Below are 17,026 nucleotides of genomic sequence, written 5' to 3'. Positions count from 1 at the left end.
AGCTGTTCTCTTCCCAATATCAACACAAAAACTGTCCTATTAATGCCTCCTAGGATTCTGTAACCCAAATATTGTTAAATATCTATTCATGAAGTCAAGACATAGTTTCACAGAAATTATGTCAAACTACAAGCTGCAACACATTTAAATCATCTCTTTGGGTTGTTCTTATGAATATACTGACTTTCATAAAAGTATCGTTTTGCTCCCAGTAATAGTATTAAAGTTAGATATTAACTGTCAAGTTAAAAATTGTATGTAGAGGAGTCTGTGTCAGTATGACTATCAAGGGTGAATGCAGAAAACATTTCTGAACAAGTTTTGTTCCTTTCTTAGAGAAACAAGCTGTACTAAGCTACTTTGCTTTGGTTTCTAACAAACTCCTCCTTCCTCTTCTCAAGTGCTTACTGAAAGAACACCACGGTCAGTGCACATGTTAAAGGGGGAATGTTTATTTGTCACAGGGCTTTTAAGCCCTGACCTCGTATAAACAAATGTCAGTGTGAATGTAGCCCTGCTTTATCACCAAACAGCAGTGCAAACCACAGTAGCACTGTTTTTTCCTGATTGTTTCAAATTCCTTCTACCTGCTATGCTCCAAACTTTCTGAAGTTGTGCTTTATAGACGTAAGTTCATCTGCCCCTTTTAAATGTGTAAGATTCAAAAATGGTCCCTTCATATTAATGCAGAACACCATATAAAGTTTTACCCAGAATCACTTCAGGACAGAGTCAAATACGCAGTCTTGCTGCCAAAGTCTAGCAACAAGGTGAGAGCAGGATTTACCTTGAAGAAATCCTTGCAGTGACTCTTACAAAGTTCACCCCAAAAAGCTGAAAAAGTATGCAGAGAGGGCATGTCAAGCAGCCACAGATGGGCACCGCTCACCTGCTGAGCCTTCTGAGACAGCCTGGGCTCCGAGCCGGCCTTGAGGCGCACCTGGCTCTCTGCAGGGATCTGCACCAGGAGGAAGGCGGACAAACTGCGCGCAACCACCCGGAACCTGCGCCAAGAGAGCACAGGGGGACAGGGTGACACCACACCTGCAAGTCTCAACAGCAGAAATTGTAACATCTCTCCATGGATACACAGTAAAGGCTTGAGAGGAACTATTCCAATGCATTAGAAACTACTTCAATATCACAGAATCCCAGAATGGTTTGAGTTGGAAGAGACCTCAAAGTTCATCTTGTTCCACTCCCTGCCATGGGCTGGGACACCTTCCACAAGACCAGGCTGCTCCAAGCCCCATCCAACCTGGTCTTGAACACTTCCAGAGGTAGAAGGCGATCCCAGCTTCTCTGGGTATACACACGATAGGATACAACACATACCAAAAGATAATATAATACCTTTATAGGAAATATTGCATCTGTTTCAAGCCTAGCGGAAATACTCCTCACCTCACATCTGAAATACCCCCCAGGTGACAGAATGGAAAACTTTCCTTATCACCCAAATCAAGGGATGAGTTGAATGACACCAAGAATTCAGGGCAATTTAAACAGCACTGCATCCCAGAAAGTCTTTACAAACACAAAGTTATATTTAGGTGTAGGGTTGAATTGCTGTTCCACAAACATTTACGGGCTTTTTTTCTCAACATTCTTTCCAGAGTGAACTTAATTTTGACACCTAACAATCAAACTTGGTGTCTCTGTTTAGAAGGTAGAGTGAAGCACAAGCAAGCATTTGCTCCTTTGTACATCTCTTAATATTTCCAATACCTCAAAGTTGGGAAAGAAATTGCAATGTGTCTGATTTTATACAAAATCGTGGGAAGTCAACTGAAATAGTTTTCTAGAGACCAGGTGAAAGTACCTTCCTTTAAAACAGTCTGCCTACAAACTTTGCTTGAGGTGGACACTAAGTCAGATTTAGAACTGCATTTTCTTTCCTTTTTCACCACAACCTGAGCAGAGGTTCATACTTGCTTCTTAACCTGATTAACAAATTCAGTGTGCTATTTCTGTGACAGGCCTAAAGAACATTATAGAACTGGGGGCAATGTGGATTCTGATCATCTTTTAACACTGCCCTGGACCCAGACTGGGCATTCCAGACCCATTCTGCAGTTTCTTTAATGCCATGACTCAAACCAATTAATTCACCACAGCTTCAACCCTCACCTGGCTGACAGAGGAGACTTCCTGCCCAACCCAATAGCACCAAGTATTCCAGAAGTGAGTCTCTCTTCAGCCAGCTGGCTCTGCCGGCCCTGGATGGACAGCAGGGTCCGGATGACAGATTCAATCAGAATGGGGTCATCTTGCTCCAGCTGCACCAAGGATAACTGCATGGCTTTATGCCACCAGAGAAACAGCTTTGCTTCTTCCTTTGCTGAGCTTTAGGTAAAAATTAAAGAAAAAAATAACAGAAAATAGAAATTAAAGAGTCAGACACACAGGTTAAGAAGTTTATTTTCCTCCCCATTAGGTCCATGAAGAATTCAGCTTGTTAATTAGTAACAGCTAATTTTATCACATGAGGATAGCATAACTATACCACCTCACCAGTTATTATACTGCCAGGACTGCTACTGATATGGATTTGATCCACCAGCTATCAGGTTTTACAGGCCTGTACCAGGACAAAGAACAGTGCTTCATTTTAAGCTTTACAACTGGAAATAAATGATATTGCAGTTGTAAGTGGATTTAAACTTGCCTAAGACTTGGCACAAAATGAATGAAGTTGTATCTCTACTTGTTTGTTCTTTACTTACCAATAAAACATTTTAGGAAGCACTAGATGTTGTTACCACAACAATTTAGATATTTAATATGGTCCTTAAAAAAAGGAAACATTGAGCTTTTTGTTGAGTAAAGCCCAAAGTGAAGTTCCTCCTATGCTATTTTTAATCTTTCCCCAAACAGTTGGCACCTAAGGTTAACAAGCTCAGATTTTCCACATCAAGCACCAGCACGAGTTTCCTGCATCAGAGTATCCTCACGTTACTCCTCCCAGTCATTTCCCATTGCAGGCAATCTCAGATCTGATGTTTACAGCAAGGTTTAATCTGCTTTATATGGTGGCTTTGCTATCTCCTTCATATCTTGGTAATGAAATTACTACAGCACCTACCACAGTGAAAGGTTTTTTGAATTTCAAGAAACAGTGGGCACATTTTCCCAAATTGTTCTTTTACAGAAATTATGAACATTATCAGCATTAACATGGAAAAATAATAATCAGGTTTACAAAATCCTGGCAATTCCAGCAGCAACTCTAACTACAATTGTTACATACATAAAATATTTTTATTTTGACCCCAAAGCTATGCATCCTTTCCTCTCAGAACCCAGTTATTTAAGATGTTTTACAGCAATACAGGCCACTAACCCTGGGGATCTCATCAGATCCACTAGCTCCAGATTTGGCTCAGAGCTGCTGCACAGTCCCCATCCAGCAGCTTTCAGCACCAGGTCTCTCAGAGTGCCAGACTGAGCATTCAGCATGTAACTCATCCCACCTTGTGGACATGCTGAGAAGTGGAACCCAGAATGATTCAGGGTTTGCTTCGAGTCATTTTAACAGAGCACAGATCCAGGCTGTCATTGAAACCAAGCTTGTCTGACTGAAAAATGACTGAAACTCACTGATTTTATAGCAGATTAAATTCCTTCTTCCATTTAACCACCACAACTACTTTCTGTTGGCACTGCAGATGGACAGACCCTGTATTAGTGGATATAGAAGGACAGGCCTTTTCATCCAGCACTCTGTTTTAATTAACTTAATTAACCAGGGCTACCTAATTATACCAGCTGTAGAACTCTAAATAAGTGTTAATCTAAATAATAACAATAATCCAAAAGTCCAGACACATTCAGAAGCTTCAAGTTTCATACCTGGGGTACACTTGCTCCAGCCATTTGCTGATGGTTAGCAGGACTTTCATTTCATTGGTAAGGGTTTGGTCAGTGTTGAGGCATTGCAGCAGGTAGACATAAAGGGTCAAGTAACTTCCTAAAGATAGGCACTCCTGCAGGAATTCTTCCATGGTTAGCTCAGGAACTTGGAGGGAAGCAAGTATAGGGCCCCAGCCTAACTCCTGATGGTGAGGATAATCTTTGAAGCAAGCAGAAGGGAAGAATAAAAAGCATGTGAGAAAGCAGCACTTGGTAAAACCTAAGAACCGGGACTACTAGTTAAGAGAATCTGGGCTGGTTTAGCAGTTTTTCATGTAATCAGCATGTCATGCAACTCTGATGGAGAGAACAGAAAAATTCCACCATCATAGGGCACTTCCTTGAGGTCAAGGTAAGATCTGTTCCCAGCATTCAGTCACAACTAAAATTTGAACATTTTAGCAATGGAATTAGAAGTATTTCTCTCAGGTGTACTGAAATCTTCCACACAGTCAAAGAAATAAAATGTACTTCCACAAGGATTATGTAAACAGAAGAAAAGGAAAAAAATAAAATCATGCACACCACACTTTCAGAGTTTTACCAAACTGGGGTATTTTCTTCTTAAATTTGCCTACAGAACACTAGAGAAGGGGAAAAAATGTCTTCTGCTCTCTTGCAGTGATTTTTTTATAAAGTCCTCCACTTCAGCTGGAAAAATGGCAACACTACACAGAACAAATCAGTTTTCACAGAGATGGGTATGGGTATTAAGAAAACACACAACTACAGCAATTGTAAGATGCAAACCACAATCACAGAATCCCAGAATGGTTTGGGACACAAAGGGACATGAAAGACCATTTTATATCATTCCCTGCCACGGGCAGGGACATTAGCCAAGGTTGCTCCAAGCCCCATCCAACCTGGCCTTGGGCATTCCCAGGGATGGAGAAGCCATAGCTTCTCTGGGCAGCTTGTGTCAAGGTCTCACCACCTTCACAGAGAACAATTTCTCTCTCATACCTCATCTACCCTTGTGACAGTGTGAAGTCATTTTCCCATGGCAGTGGTGCTGGAACAAGGTGATCTTTAATGACCCTTCCAACCCAAACCAGTCCATAATTCCCAACAATTTGTGCTCAGTGGCATCCCAGACTGACTGTGAGACAAAGACAGGCTCGTACCGTCGCTGAAGTAGGAAGTGATGCAGGCCTCTGTGGTCTCGGCCATGTGGCGCACGGAGGCCAGGCTGTGGCATGCGGCCGTGAGCAGGGGCATGGCCAGCAGCCCCTGCACTCTGCTGTCAATCCACTTGCGCAGGCTGCCCCGCAGAGACTCGGCCGTGGTGATGCTGGAATTGTTCAGCATCATCAGTGTCTCTGTGAACAGGCTGCTGAGGGCCAGGTGACGCGTCTGCAGATCCATGTCTGCAAGTCAGAAACCAAAGAACACTTTCAGTGAAGAGACACTGGAACACAGATTCAGCTTCACCACCAGACGCTTTCTGTGGACGCTGGGAAAAGCCTCTTCCTTGTAACACACCCATGGGCAGGAAGAGACATGACCTCTCACAACCATTTCTATGGAGTACAGCGAGACTTGGATTTCTCCTGAACTCAGTTTGACCGAGAAACCTCAAGATTGTACTAGTACTAAAAATGAGATCAAGATGATCTCAGCACACAATCCTGGGTATCTGGACACATTATACCACTAGGGTACACCAGTATACCTCTTCAACACCGTCAAGTTTTCCCAGTTTTACAATTCAGAACAATTTCTGAGTGACAGAATCATAGAATATTAAGGGTTGGAAGGGACCTTAAATATTGTCTAGATTCCAGCCCTCCTGCCATAAGCAAGGACACCTTCTACTAGATCAGGTTGCTGAAGGCCTTACTCTTTATGGCCTGGAGCACTGCCAGGGTTGAGGCATCCTCAACTTCCTTGCGCAACCTGTGCCACCGTCTCACCACCCTCACAGTAAGATTTTCCTCCTAACACCTAACATAGTCTTCCCCACTTTCAGTTTGTACTCATTACTCCTCATCCCTCAAGACCAGGAGAATGGATTTGTGCCATTCTTCCCTTTAAAAAAAGGTAAATGACAAATAAAATAAAAATTAGAAAAAACCATCAGATGACAAAGAATGAATCGCTTAAGCTTCTGTATATCATCAGCCAGTTTTACTCACAAATGTAACCCCTGTTTTTAATGTTGTTTCTGTCACTCTTTACAGCTCTGTAGGGCAAGATTGATGTTTTTGCATTGTGCTAATATACCACATATGTATACATCACCAAAGCACCATGCCCTGTTGCCCATAAGGGAGACATGACAGTAATGCAAATAATTAAATCATCACAGATGACCATCAATCCACTCAGCAGAATAAAGGATCTTAACAGCTTTAAAGTAATTTGCCATTTCCTCAACACAAACCTGGGGGATTAAAGACGACTACATCATCTAGCAACTTGGCCATTTCTTGTTCCAAAACTGCAAGGGTTATCTTTCCACTTTGTTCTAAGGTGCTGAGGAACTGAACCACCTGACGAATGTATGCTCGGCACTTGAGTGTTGCATCCTGTCAAACAAAATTAAAAGCAATTAGGAAAAAGAAAAAAAGAAAAATCACACCTAGAATGCTTTCTGTATTCCATAATATACACAAGCAGAACTTTGCAAAAGCCAAGAACAGCACAGAGATGCTCCAAAACTAGTTCTACTCACGAGGTGGATGTGACTATCTGAAGATGCCCCAAAGCCTGCTGAGATTTTCAGGAGCTTTATGATCAGTTCAGCTCCAGCATCCTTAGCAAGGATAACAGAGGGAGGGTAGTGACTGTTGCAGTAGCTGATGATGCTTTCATAAGATGAAATGCCCACAAGCTGCCAAGGAAGGGAGCTGGTCTGTCCAAGAAGATTTATGAGTGGAGATTCCTGAAGATTTAAAGACATCAGTTTAAGGCATATCTGCTTTGCAGTTTTCAATTCCCACTTACAGTACTCAATATTGGAAGGAAGCTCTGGCTTCAGAATTTGAATAAGATGGAGCTGAAAACCCGTAGAAACAGATGACCTTAGGGAGTCTGCCTGAAAAGCAATTCCTTATTCAAGCAATAAGCTAACACATGTATTTCATCTCTAGCATTTGCAGAGCTGTGTTCAGACTGTTGCCACAGCTCCAACCAAGTACAAAAGTCTGTGAAAAATGTTAAAATTTGACATGTAAACATGTAAAGACAGCTAGAAAGATATGGAGACCCTTCAAGTTAAAATCACCTCAGTACAGGTTTAAAAGAGGCATTAAAATATTATTTTTAGAAACACATTAATGTCAGTTCACAGGAGAAACTGCCTCCCTCAATTTTCCACCAACCAGGGGTACTCCTCATGTGCTTATTCTCATAAATACCACCCTGAACAGCACAGCAGCCCCACAGCTCATACAGGCAGTGCAAGTCAGCAAATGTGGAAGTCTCTCTATAAGGAGCTCCCATCAATTCCTAAACATCTGCAGTGAAAAAGAGCTCCCTGAACACAAAGAAACACCAACTGGCATGAAGCTATGTCGGAAGTTTAGAATGGATATCAGAAAAGATTTTTCCCCCAGAGGGTGGTGGGACACTGAACAGGCTCCCCAGGGAATGGTCACAGCCCTGAGGCTGCCAGAGCTCCAGGACAGTTTGGACAATGCTCTCACGAAGGCACAGGGTGGGACTGCTGGGGTGTCTTTGCTGGACCAGGAGTTAGACTCAATGCTTACTTTCAACTCAGGATATTCTATATCCTATTCTATGTTTCTACAGGTTTTAGAATTAACAAATACTGGAATTGTGGTGACAATCTAGAACTAATCCAAATGACACTACCTCTACTGGAATGTGATACTGGTACAACAAGTACTCCTCAGGTTGCTCATGCCCTGAAACACAGGGCTGAGAAGGTTTGAGATTTAGATCAAGGTGTCACAGGAGTGCTCTGGAAGGCAAAAACCTCCTGACAGTGTGTCAGTTTAACACACTGCTGGAGGGAAGGAAAGAATTCCTGAGGTTGACTCACACCATGTGCAAACAGCTATCTTCTGAAGCTTGAGAAGCTTCTGATAAGCAAGCACATTCAGGTCAAAGCATGTGAACTCTGGTAGTTTTCCTAAACTGAAATACAATGATGGTCAAAGGCTGCTGGTGACATCTTGGTGCAGCACCTTGTAATGCCTCTGAGGAAATGGAGAGCAGAAGATACTGCAAGTGGAAGAAAGTTGACAGATGTGAAATGGGACTTCTTAAAGATGATCAAGACCCTCTGAAGAGTCCTCCAGTAGGAATGAATTGATTTAGTCACATCTTGTGTCCTTTCTAGTAAAGGATTATTTTTCTTTTAAGAGACGGGCATGAATTGCCACAAAAAAATTACCTTTTCGCCTATAAGCTGTTCCTCCTTTGCCAACAGGACCATCATATACAGCAAACAGACAATCATGCTGTGAGTCTGAGGGTGAGGGTTGGGATTCCAGGCATCAGAGAGGACACTGACCCAGTTTACTTCACATAAAACATAACCCAAGAACAAGAAACAACTCTTGGGACTGCCTCTTTCAATCTAGGAAGGAGAAAGGGAAAAAGATAGATGCATAAAACAATGTAAGATATAAGTACTTTTACACTTTTCAGTTCTTCAGCTAACTGTAATTCTACAGCAGCACCTTAGGTCAGCAGAGTAGACAAATGTCTTTCCTCTATAATTTTGTTCCCCTTCTTGCAGCTTTACCTTGTCTCAGACAGCTCAGAAGTGAGAACATCATGGCAACAGCAAAACATATTAAATCTAACTAAAAACATTAATACATATGCAATAAATGAGACATTTCAGCAGATCAACAAAGAGTGAGCTGTACAGTTCCCCACAACTTTGTCTAAGACTCCAAAGCACTCCTTCACAAAAATCCATCATAAATTGAGCACCTGTGAATGCTAAAAACAAGCTTTAAAAGCCTACTTGCTAAAAGAACTGTCTTGACTATGAACTTAATTCAACAGATGCCACAAACTCACTTTAAAGAACTCTTCCATAAGCATTTGGTCTGGATGCATCTCCTTCCATGGAAGCCTTCTGAACTCAGTGTGGAAAGCATAGAGAATAAACTCTGGCATTTTGGGGGCTGTGCAACACTCACAGTAATGCATTAGGTGTAACCACAGAGCTCCATGGTGGCTCGGTAACAGCTTTTCTAGAATCAAAGAAAATAGCTGAATTAACAACAGAAAAAAAAAATCAGATAAATCTTGATTTCAGAAAAAAGTCTATTTTTTAAGATGAAACACTTGTAAGTCACACTAAAATATACTCCAAAGAGAAATATGCACACTAAACTTCTGTATTTTTTTCTCCAAATCAACAAGTGGGGAGGCTTAGAATTTCACAGTCACCTTTGAAGCTCTCATGCAAAAGCTTGATGCAATCTGCAAACAAACAGACCACGGTGGAGGCTACAGGAGTATCACTCTCCAACCAAGGGTAGCAGGGCTGGCTACTGAAAAGAAGCACAACACAAATTTGAGTGTTTGGTTACCTGAACATAAACATTTGCAATTTAAATATTCTAAAGCAATAAAGTAAAGGTATAAGTAGTACTCTCAATTTCAGCTTTTTGAGACTCTCCTCTTCTCCCTTAGAAGAGCTGCATAGTTCACTATCCCACTGAAGATCCACTCAGTAAGCAGAAATTACTTGTTTGGTATTTCATAATGGAATTGAAACAACCGAGTTTCTCAGTTACATTATTCAGCAACTGCAGACAACCTTATTTTTACCTTAGAAGTTATTCTGTGCTGAAGGCACACTCAACTCCAAAAGCTTTTAATTTTGAAAGAAAGCAAAATTTGAATGTATAGTAACATGACTAACTTTTTATGTCAAGACAGAGGTGCACAAGGCAATAGATCATCACAGCATTCATTTAGCCTAAAGTGTCTTTATATACCGCTGGCATTCAGCATTGTATTTGTTTGGCTTTTTTGTTTTCTTATAAACAGGTATTATAGATATTATGGCAGCTAAAAAAAGGAAATCTGAAATTCAAGTTTCAGTGTTTTTATAACTAAGTGAAATCCTTTAAATAATCAAGCTCTGTTCATATTATAAGATCTTTCTCATATCTAAAATAACTATTTTATCCAAACCTTGGAAAATTTGATTAGGTTTGAATTAGGTCATGAATTAGTTCTGTAATTATTAAGGGAACAACAAAGTGAGAGCCATCTAAATGGAAGGCAAGACAGCCACAAATTATTAAAAACCAGGTAATAATGAAAGCCATTCTTAGAGGACTAAAGTTCCTACTTCAGCAAAAATTAATTTTGATTTTAAAATGCAATATATACCTTGCATCTTCTTTCTCCAAGACCAGTATCCATGGTTTAAAGAGTCCAGCAATGACTGAATACAAGGACTGCAATGCTAAAAGAAAAAAAACCAAAGTTGCTTTTTCCTTCAAATCAAAAACAGTGAACATATTACACTTTTCTAAATTTGCATATAGTATCCATTTCTCATTCTAACATTCACAGAATCCTGGAATAATTAAGACTGTAAAAGACCTCTCAAGATCATTGAGTTCAACCATTCAATCAGTCCCCTCTGGTCAAATAAAAATTTAAAATACAATATACTTAGCAGTAACTCAAGTTAACAACAGGGCTCTTCTAACAATCATCGTGAGCATTTTGCATTGTTATGATGTTTTGTTAGTATAACTTCCATAACACACCAGAGATTGTGGGGGCAATGATTATTCAGACTTTAAACCTGCACATATTAAAATGTGTTAATTAAAATTTAAATTAATTTAAAATTTAAATTAATTAAAAACTAAAAAGCCATCTTTTTCCAGATCTAAATCATGCATGATGAAATTCAGTAGCATCTCTTCCCAAACCTCAGTGCAAAAGACTGTTTTTCTTGGAGAGAGTACAATCACCTCATAAAATAATTCTGAAGCAAGCTCAAATATAAAAAAACTTCCTCTAAGATTATAAAGCATGAAGTCCTACATGGCCATGAAGTAGCAGCAGCACTTCCCATCTGTATTTTAATATTCATTATCGCATAAATGCAAAGTAAGAAGATTTTACTGTGTATTTAAATGGCCCTTAACAGAGGGAATTAGAGAAATCGGGTGTCTGTTTCTAAGTAATTTTCTTTTGAGACACATTACCTGCTAAAATTCTGCTACTGCCAACAGGCTCTTGGGCTAAATTAGTAACTTCAGTGTCAATCAGTCGTTTAATGAGATACTCCAGGAATGTGTTCACTTCAGGCACATAAGGAGTCCATTTTGAAAACAGGCCAAAAGTCCTGAAGTCCGCCGAGGCCAGTCGGAGTTTGCAGAAGGATGTAGAAAGCCATTCTATTGTCTCTCTGACCTGTAAAAAGAAGGAAACTATTAATCAGCTGCAGAAAGGCTGTGCAGCAGCGTTACCTGTCACTGGAGGGCATGTGTTTCACCTGAAAAGCATAAATCAACCCAAAAGGCACCCACCTGTTCTGTGGAGAGGAGAGTTTTTGCAGCATCCCTCACCACAGGACCTTCAGCAGAATCACTTTTCTTGAAACTGCCCTGCTCAGTCACTGCTGAATCACACCCCAAAGCTTGAAGTGATGCCTTCCAACAGTCAGGGCTCAGAAGCTGCTCTGATGAGCCTTAGGAGAATGAAGGGAATGCATTTGTGAAAACCAGAAAGATGTTAGTCTCTTTCTTCAAACAAGTCAAAAAAGGTTGAGATTAGAGCTCCCTGCTACACAAAAAATTAGGTAACACAGGAGTTTGAAAGCATCAAGTTTAAAGGTGAGAGATTATCTCTAGTTTGCAAATGTAATCAACATTTCCTTTTGGCATCTACATGTTTCTCTCCTTAGATAGCTTCCCAGGCTCTTTGTACATCTCTGGCTGCAAATACACGTTAAGAGACAGCTGCTGCCTCAGCAGGTATGGTTTGACAGAAGGAAGAACTTTTGACCCCATTTGAGGGGCACATCAGGATGTGGGGGGTATCAAATGTCAACCAGGGCATTTTCAGCAGATTTCAGTGTCAGTTACATGTCTTCATAATCCAACACTCTGCCTGATAATGAACAGTGATCAAAAACAAAGGTTCTGCATTACAGACCATGGTATAACCATCATTAAGAGGAGCTTCCAGTAGCAGAAGACTCTCCTCCAACCTCCTCCTGTTTCATGGGCTGACATATATGTTGTCACTGATGTGTGTGCCTTGACTCACAGAAGAGCTACAATATGTCTAACAAAACCACATCACATAGCAAGGCACATAACAATGCCCTAGGCAGAAACCTAAGGAAGTGTAAATCATTCTGCAGTTTAACTCTACTGCACAGAGTTGATATTTTTAAGCCAGAATGGTTCTGTACAAAAGCTTAGGATGCATCATCTCAGATACTCACTTTGCACAAACAACCTTAAGAAATCACTGTAGTGGTCAGGGAACTGATACTGGAGAAGGTTAGTCCAGTGCTTGCAGAAGATATTAAATGGCATCAAAATATCTTCTTCAGGTTCCAGGCCACATGCATTGAGAGCCAAGTGAATGGACTGCAGGAGCTGGGTGCGCTCTGAGAGAGGAGGCTTGGCCACACTCAACCACTGCGTGAGGTCAAACTACAACAGAGCACAGGGAGCATTTTTAAGCAGGAGAGTCAAGAGACACAACACCTTTAGAAGGAGGGAGACATCATCAGGGAAATTTAATCATGACATTTTTATGTACTTAAGAAAAACTTCATGAATTTGCACCTCGTTAGCCATAACTCCAAACCTCACTCTCCAAAGGCTATGATTTAGCATACTGCAGAGGTCTCTAGATCTATGAAACACCCCTTGGCACAGTGGCTCAGATTCTTAAAGATGTGTCTGAGTTTCCATATAAGCATTAAACTGGATTGATGCCCACAGTCTGTACATTTTCAGGTGGAGGAGCAAAGCTTTGAGCACCTGCTCAGAGCTTGGCCAGCGTGGACAGCTCAGAGCCCTGCCCAGAACAGACTGCCTCCTGCTCCCAGCTGTCTCCCTGTAACTAACAGAGAATCGGAGCAATATCAAGGGCAGGCCTTACACTAACTTCTCCACTGGCAGTAAGATGAATAACAGGAGATGTGCAAATCATTTGCTATTACTTCACTCTGTTTTAAGACAGGCAGGAAGGATATGGGTACCAAACAGAGCTGGAAAATGCAGACACTGTCCCCAGTTTTGTTTTGATTGTTAGACACCTGGCTATTCACTGGCTATTATGATGAATGTCTTTGTAGAGATACCAGACAGAAGAAGGCATTGAGAGATGTTTTTAATTTCAGCAGTAAGCCCTGGGAAGCACATACTGACACTATCTGTGCTAGAAAAGGCTACTTAAGATATTTGTTTTTGACTCCAGCCCCTCTTGAGTTTAAACACTTACCATTTAGTATGACCATCACAGCTCTACAGAACCTGTCAATGCTATTTGGAAGTAGCAGATTTCTACCTCTTTCCTGTTTAGCTTAAGGACATGGTCTTCAGGCAAAGGGCACTCACAGACCACACTTAATTACCTTTGTCAGCAGCATGAAGACAACATCGCTGTTATCCTCACTCAGAAAGGCCACGACTTTTTCATATAAAGTCACAAATTCACTGGGAGAGGCAACAGGAGTGAAGTAAGGAGAAAGGAGAGTACAGAGTCTCCGATTCTGCAGGATTGTCTGGAGCAGACGCTTGCACTCTGATTTGGTCCCACTGATAAACACCTGAGAAAAGTGGGAATGGTGGAAAAAATAACAGCCAAACTGTCAACTGGAAAATACATCTCTTAAGCCTGTTGTTGAGACACTCTTGGTTTTGGTCCTTTTATAAAAAGGGAAAAGACTGACATTATAAGATTAACACCAACTAAATGCTGTTATTCCACAAGATATAACACAAAACAAACATGTCTTCCTGGTTCACTTTAGACCAGCATTTGTGAGAACATATGTTGTCTAAAAATACCTAGAAATAACTTTTTTTTTCTGATCGAATACCGTAAGAAAATGAATCCTGATTTCAACAGCCCTGCTTGGTAATAGGAAAAACTTAACAGAACTAGAGCTGTGAAGAACTTCTCAGCACTTCACCTGTTAAAGGTGCTCATGGAATTTAACTGCACATGGAATTTACCTGTATCTAAGATAAAATTAAGTATCCGACCCAAAGCAGACACTAAAGATTTCTTCTCAGACCACAAACACAGCAAACATTATCATCAACAACAAGCATTTGTCTTTTCTACCAGCAAACTACTGATATACCTCACTACACAGAGAATACTGCAGGCTGTAGAAGAAAGGTGTCTAAATACAGAAGTTGACAAGATGCACATCAACCAGAAATTGATAGGTAACAGTAAAGTCTATGCTGAAACACACTCTTATGAACTGAAAGTATCCAAATCTTAGTTACCTGCCCAAAATTCCAGCATTTAACTAACACAATGACAAACTGGGCAGAGCAACAGTTCTTCTTTTGCTTAAATGCAAGCTTCAGCTCTGCTAAAGACTGCATATTACACAATTAGTTGAAAACAAAATGGGATAGAAGGTTAGAAATTAACTTTAAGCCATCGGAATGTGTTTAGGACTGCCCCTCCCCCATTAACATCAGTGAAATTGGAATAAGAATTAGCATCAAAAACCAAATTTTAAAAATTTAGAAAATATTTTCATATTCAAGAAATAAACTCACTTGGCCCAGAATCTCAATGCAGGATGTGAAGAACTGCCTTGTGGGAGGATTACGCTGAGTTTCATCACACACATATTCTACCAATGTAAAAAACAAACCAATTCCAACTTTCTTGATTGCAGGCATAGGCTGCACCTTGTAGATATTTATCAGGGCCCTAAAACATTAAATTAAAAAGGCAAATTAAATTTACATACTGAGAATGTAACATAAAGAACAGCTTCTTGCCAATATACAGCCTTAAGATGAGTATTTGATACAGTATCCCTGAGTATCCCTTCTTATATCCAGACCGAAAAGTCACAGATTTAGCTCATGTGATTTTGCTGCATGAAATGGATACTTCCAAACCTTAGAAAGTCTCCATAATCAGACTCAAAAAGTGAACACTGAAAGATTTCCAAAGCATAGTTCCAATGCCTTGTTTCTCCCTTTAATCATATACTCCTTATATTCTGATGGCATCTCAACTGGCTTTGTATTGCAAGAAAAACTACCCCATTTCATTTCACAGGCAACAATAAAAGAATTAAAACAGAATCAATCTTTTCTTGTGTATTCCCAAGTAAATGTTTCATTGAGATCAAACTCCTGTCTTCACTAGGTCTGAATTAAAAAGGTGAAGAAGATGCAATTCCACTGATGTAAATCCCAAGAACTAGCTCATCGACAGAATTTATAAGATCAATGATCAAAAATGAACAAGTAGAAGTAGTACATAAATCCTTTTACTTGTACAATCATTACACTCTATAGTGAACCAGCTACACTAAGAGAATTCCAGCAGGAATCTGGAAGATTAAGAATGAAGTTGCAAAAGTGGACCTCTGGGATGAACTGTAAAAAGTCTTCAAGTGAGAAAAACAGCCGTGGACAATTCCATTTTATTCACACCCCCTCAAAAAAAGTGGTATTATCTAATCCACTTCTACTGCACCATTTTGTTTCCGTATTGAAAAACTACTCCAAATTATAGCACCCTATTAAAGATTTATGTCCTGCACTATAACAGAGAAAAACCCAGAGAGTCATATTCAAATCATGTAATTTAACCTATGGCTGAGACAGCTCTGCTGCAAGATTGCTACTTTCTAAAGCTTAGCACAGCCTCCTTGTGTCATCACTGAGTATTCTTTTACAGGATTAGGAGGGCTATTATAATGCATAGAACAATAAAAAGAAGTTAAAACAATAAACAGAAATACAATACAATACTGTGTGCCCTGCTGAGCCTGAGTGACCCTCTGATAGTAAGAATTGCTGTGTCACAAACACACAGGTCTCAGGACTCCAGCTCTGTTATTGGCCCAAGCTGATGAGCATGAGGAAAAACACATGAACAGATTCCCCATTTTAACTCTAACATGCCAAAACTGGAAACACAAACACCACTGCCCAGAGCAGCATGTGAACAACCTACGTTATGAAATTCTCCACATGTACAGCTGCTTCCACAACACCCAGGGAAGGTGGCTTCATGGCTTCTGCCTGCAGCTGTCTCACTTCTTTACGCAAAGCATGAAGCTGCTGGCTCACTGCTTCATTTTTGTGCTTCCCTTCAAACTAAACAATTAAAAAAACACACATTCATTTCAGAATTAACACGGTTTTGCTAAAACTCTTCCATGTTGCAGTTATTTCTAGAAAAGAAGCCAAGTCCAGTCAGAGAACTCTGAATTTGGATGGCTATCCCCCTGAGAGCTTTGATCAGATTTAGTACATTGTGCCCAAGCACACATCCTTGGTCATGTTCCTAATTAATTATCACATGCACTAATAGAATTCATGTCTTTTATCTAAGGCTTTTAATCCACAGGGACTGAAACTTAGAGGGAATCAAAAATTAATTTACTAAGAAACATGGAAGTATTTCCATAAACATTTTCATTCCTACTATTCCTACCAGCAAGCAAATTCCCACATCCATACACCAGGAAGCAGTTTAGAATAGACGCCACGAGCAAAACAGATTATGCAACAACTTATTCTTCAGCTGTTGATCTGCTCCTTTTGAGCACTACACATGAGGTGTTTCAGACCACTGATAAGTGTGTGGATTTATTTGGTCAAATGCTACCACTTTTATAATAATCCAGCCATTTCACATTCATCCTTTATGTTCAACAGCCCCAAAAGAGAGGTGATGCCATGTCTCTAACCTGGATGGTGAGCTGAGCTGCTCCCTGGCAGTCTTTATTTGAAGTTCCCCGGCACTCCAGGTGGAGGGTGATTTGCTCCTCCCTGTTGACATACAGCTTAGGCATCGTGTCCAGGATCTCACTGTTGAGAGCAACATGCTGAGACTCCCAGAGAGCTGCAGTTCTGAAAGGCATTTATTAATAAAATTACTAAAATCTTTCCTGAAAACAGCAGTGCTAAGATGACTTATGACA

The 17,026-nt window shown here is 40.4% G+C and overlaps 1 protein-coding gene across 4 annotated transcripts in view; it reads right to left on the bottom strand.

Moving 5' to 3' along the window:
• EPG5 (ectopic P-granules 5 autophagy tethering factor) overlaps positions 1-17,026 on the bottom strand; it is a 54,532-nt gene that overhangs the window by 2,085 nt on the left and 35,421 nt on the right. For 2 of the 4 annotated variants that reach the window (XM_063421978.1, XM_063421979.1), the window contains exons 27-43: positions 16,793-16,955; positions 16,054-16,196; positions 14,634-14,790; positions 13,466-13,660; positions 12,323-12,536; positions 11,400-11,560; positions 11,076-11,283; positions 10,243-10,318; positions 9,289-9,392; positions 8,914-9,089; positions 8,276-8,461; positions 6,590-6,799; positions 6,299-6,443; positions 5,040-5,282; positions 3,853-4,072; positions 2,131-2,346; positions 890-1,004 (exon numbers count right to left, since the gene is read on the bottom strand). In XM_063421978.1, the coding sequence (XP_063278048.1) occupies positions 890-1,004; positions 2,131-2,346; positions 3,853-4,072; positions 5,040-5,282; positions 6,299-6,443; positions 6,590-6,799; positions 8,276-8,461; positions 8,914-9,089; positions 9,289-9,392; positions 10,243-10,318; positions 11,076-11,283; positions 11,400-11,560; positions 12,323-12,536; positions 13,466-13,660; positions 14,634-14,790; positions 16,054-16,196; positions 16,793-16,955 (2,932 nt within the window). The remainder of the gene's footprint in view (positions 1-889; positions 1,005-2,130; positions 2,347-3,852; positions 4,073-5,039; positions 5,283-6,298; positions 6,444-6,589; positions 6,800-8,275; positions 8,462-8,913; positions 9,090-9,288; positions 9,393-10,242; positions 10,319-11,075; positions 11,284-11,399; positions 11,561-12,322; positions 12,537-13,465; positions 13,661-14,633; positions 14,791-16,053; positions 16,197-16,792; positions 16,956-17,026) is intronic. The other 2 variants (XM_063421980.1, XM_063421981.1) reach the window with 1 other exon arrangement.

Source organism: Prinia subflava, chromosome Z (genome assembly GCF_021018805.1).
Source record: "Prinia subflava isolate CZ2003 ecotype Zambia chromosome Z, Cam_Psub_1.2, whole genome shotgun sequence".
Classification (NCBI taxonomy): domain Eukaryota; kingdom Metazoa; phylum Chordata; class Aves; order Passeriformes; family Cisticolidae; genus Prinia; species Prinia subflava.
This window is presented reverse-complemented; position numbering and strand designations above follow the sequence as displayed.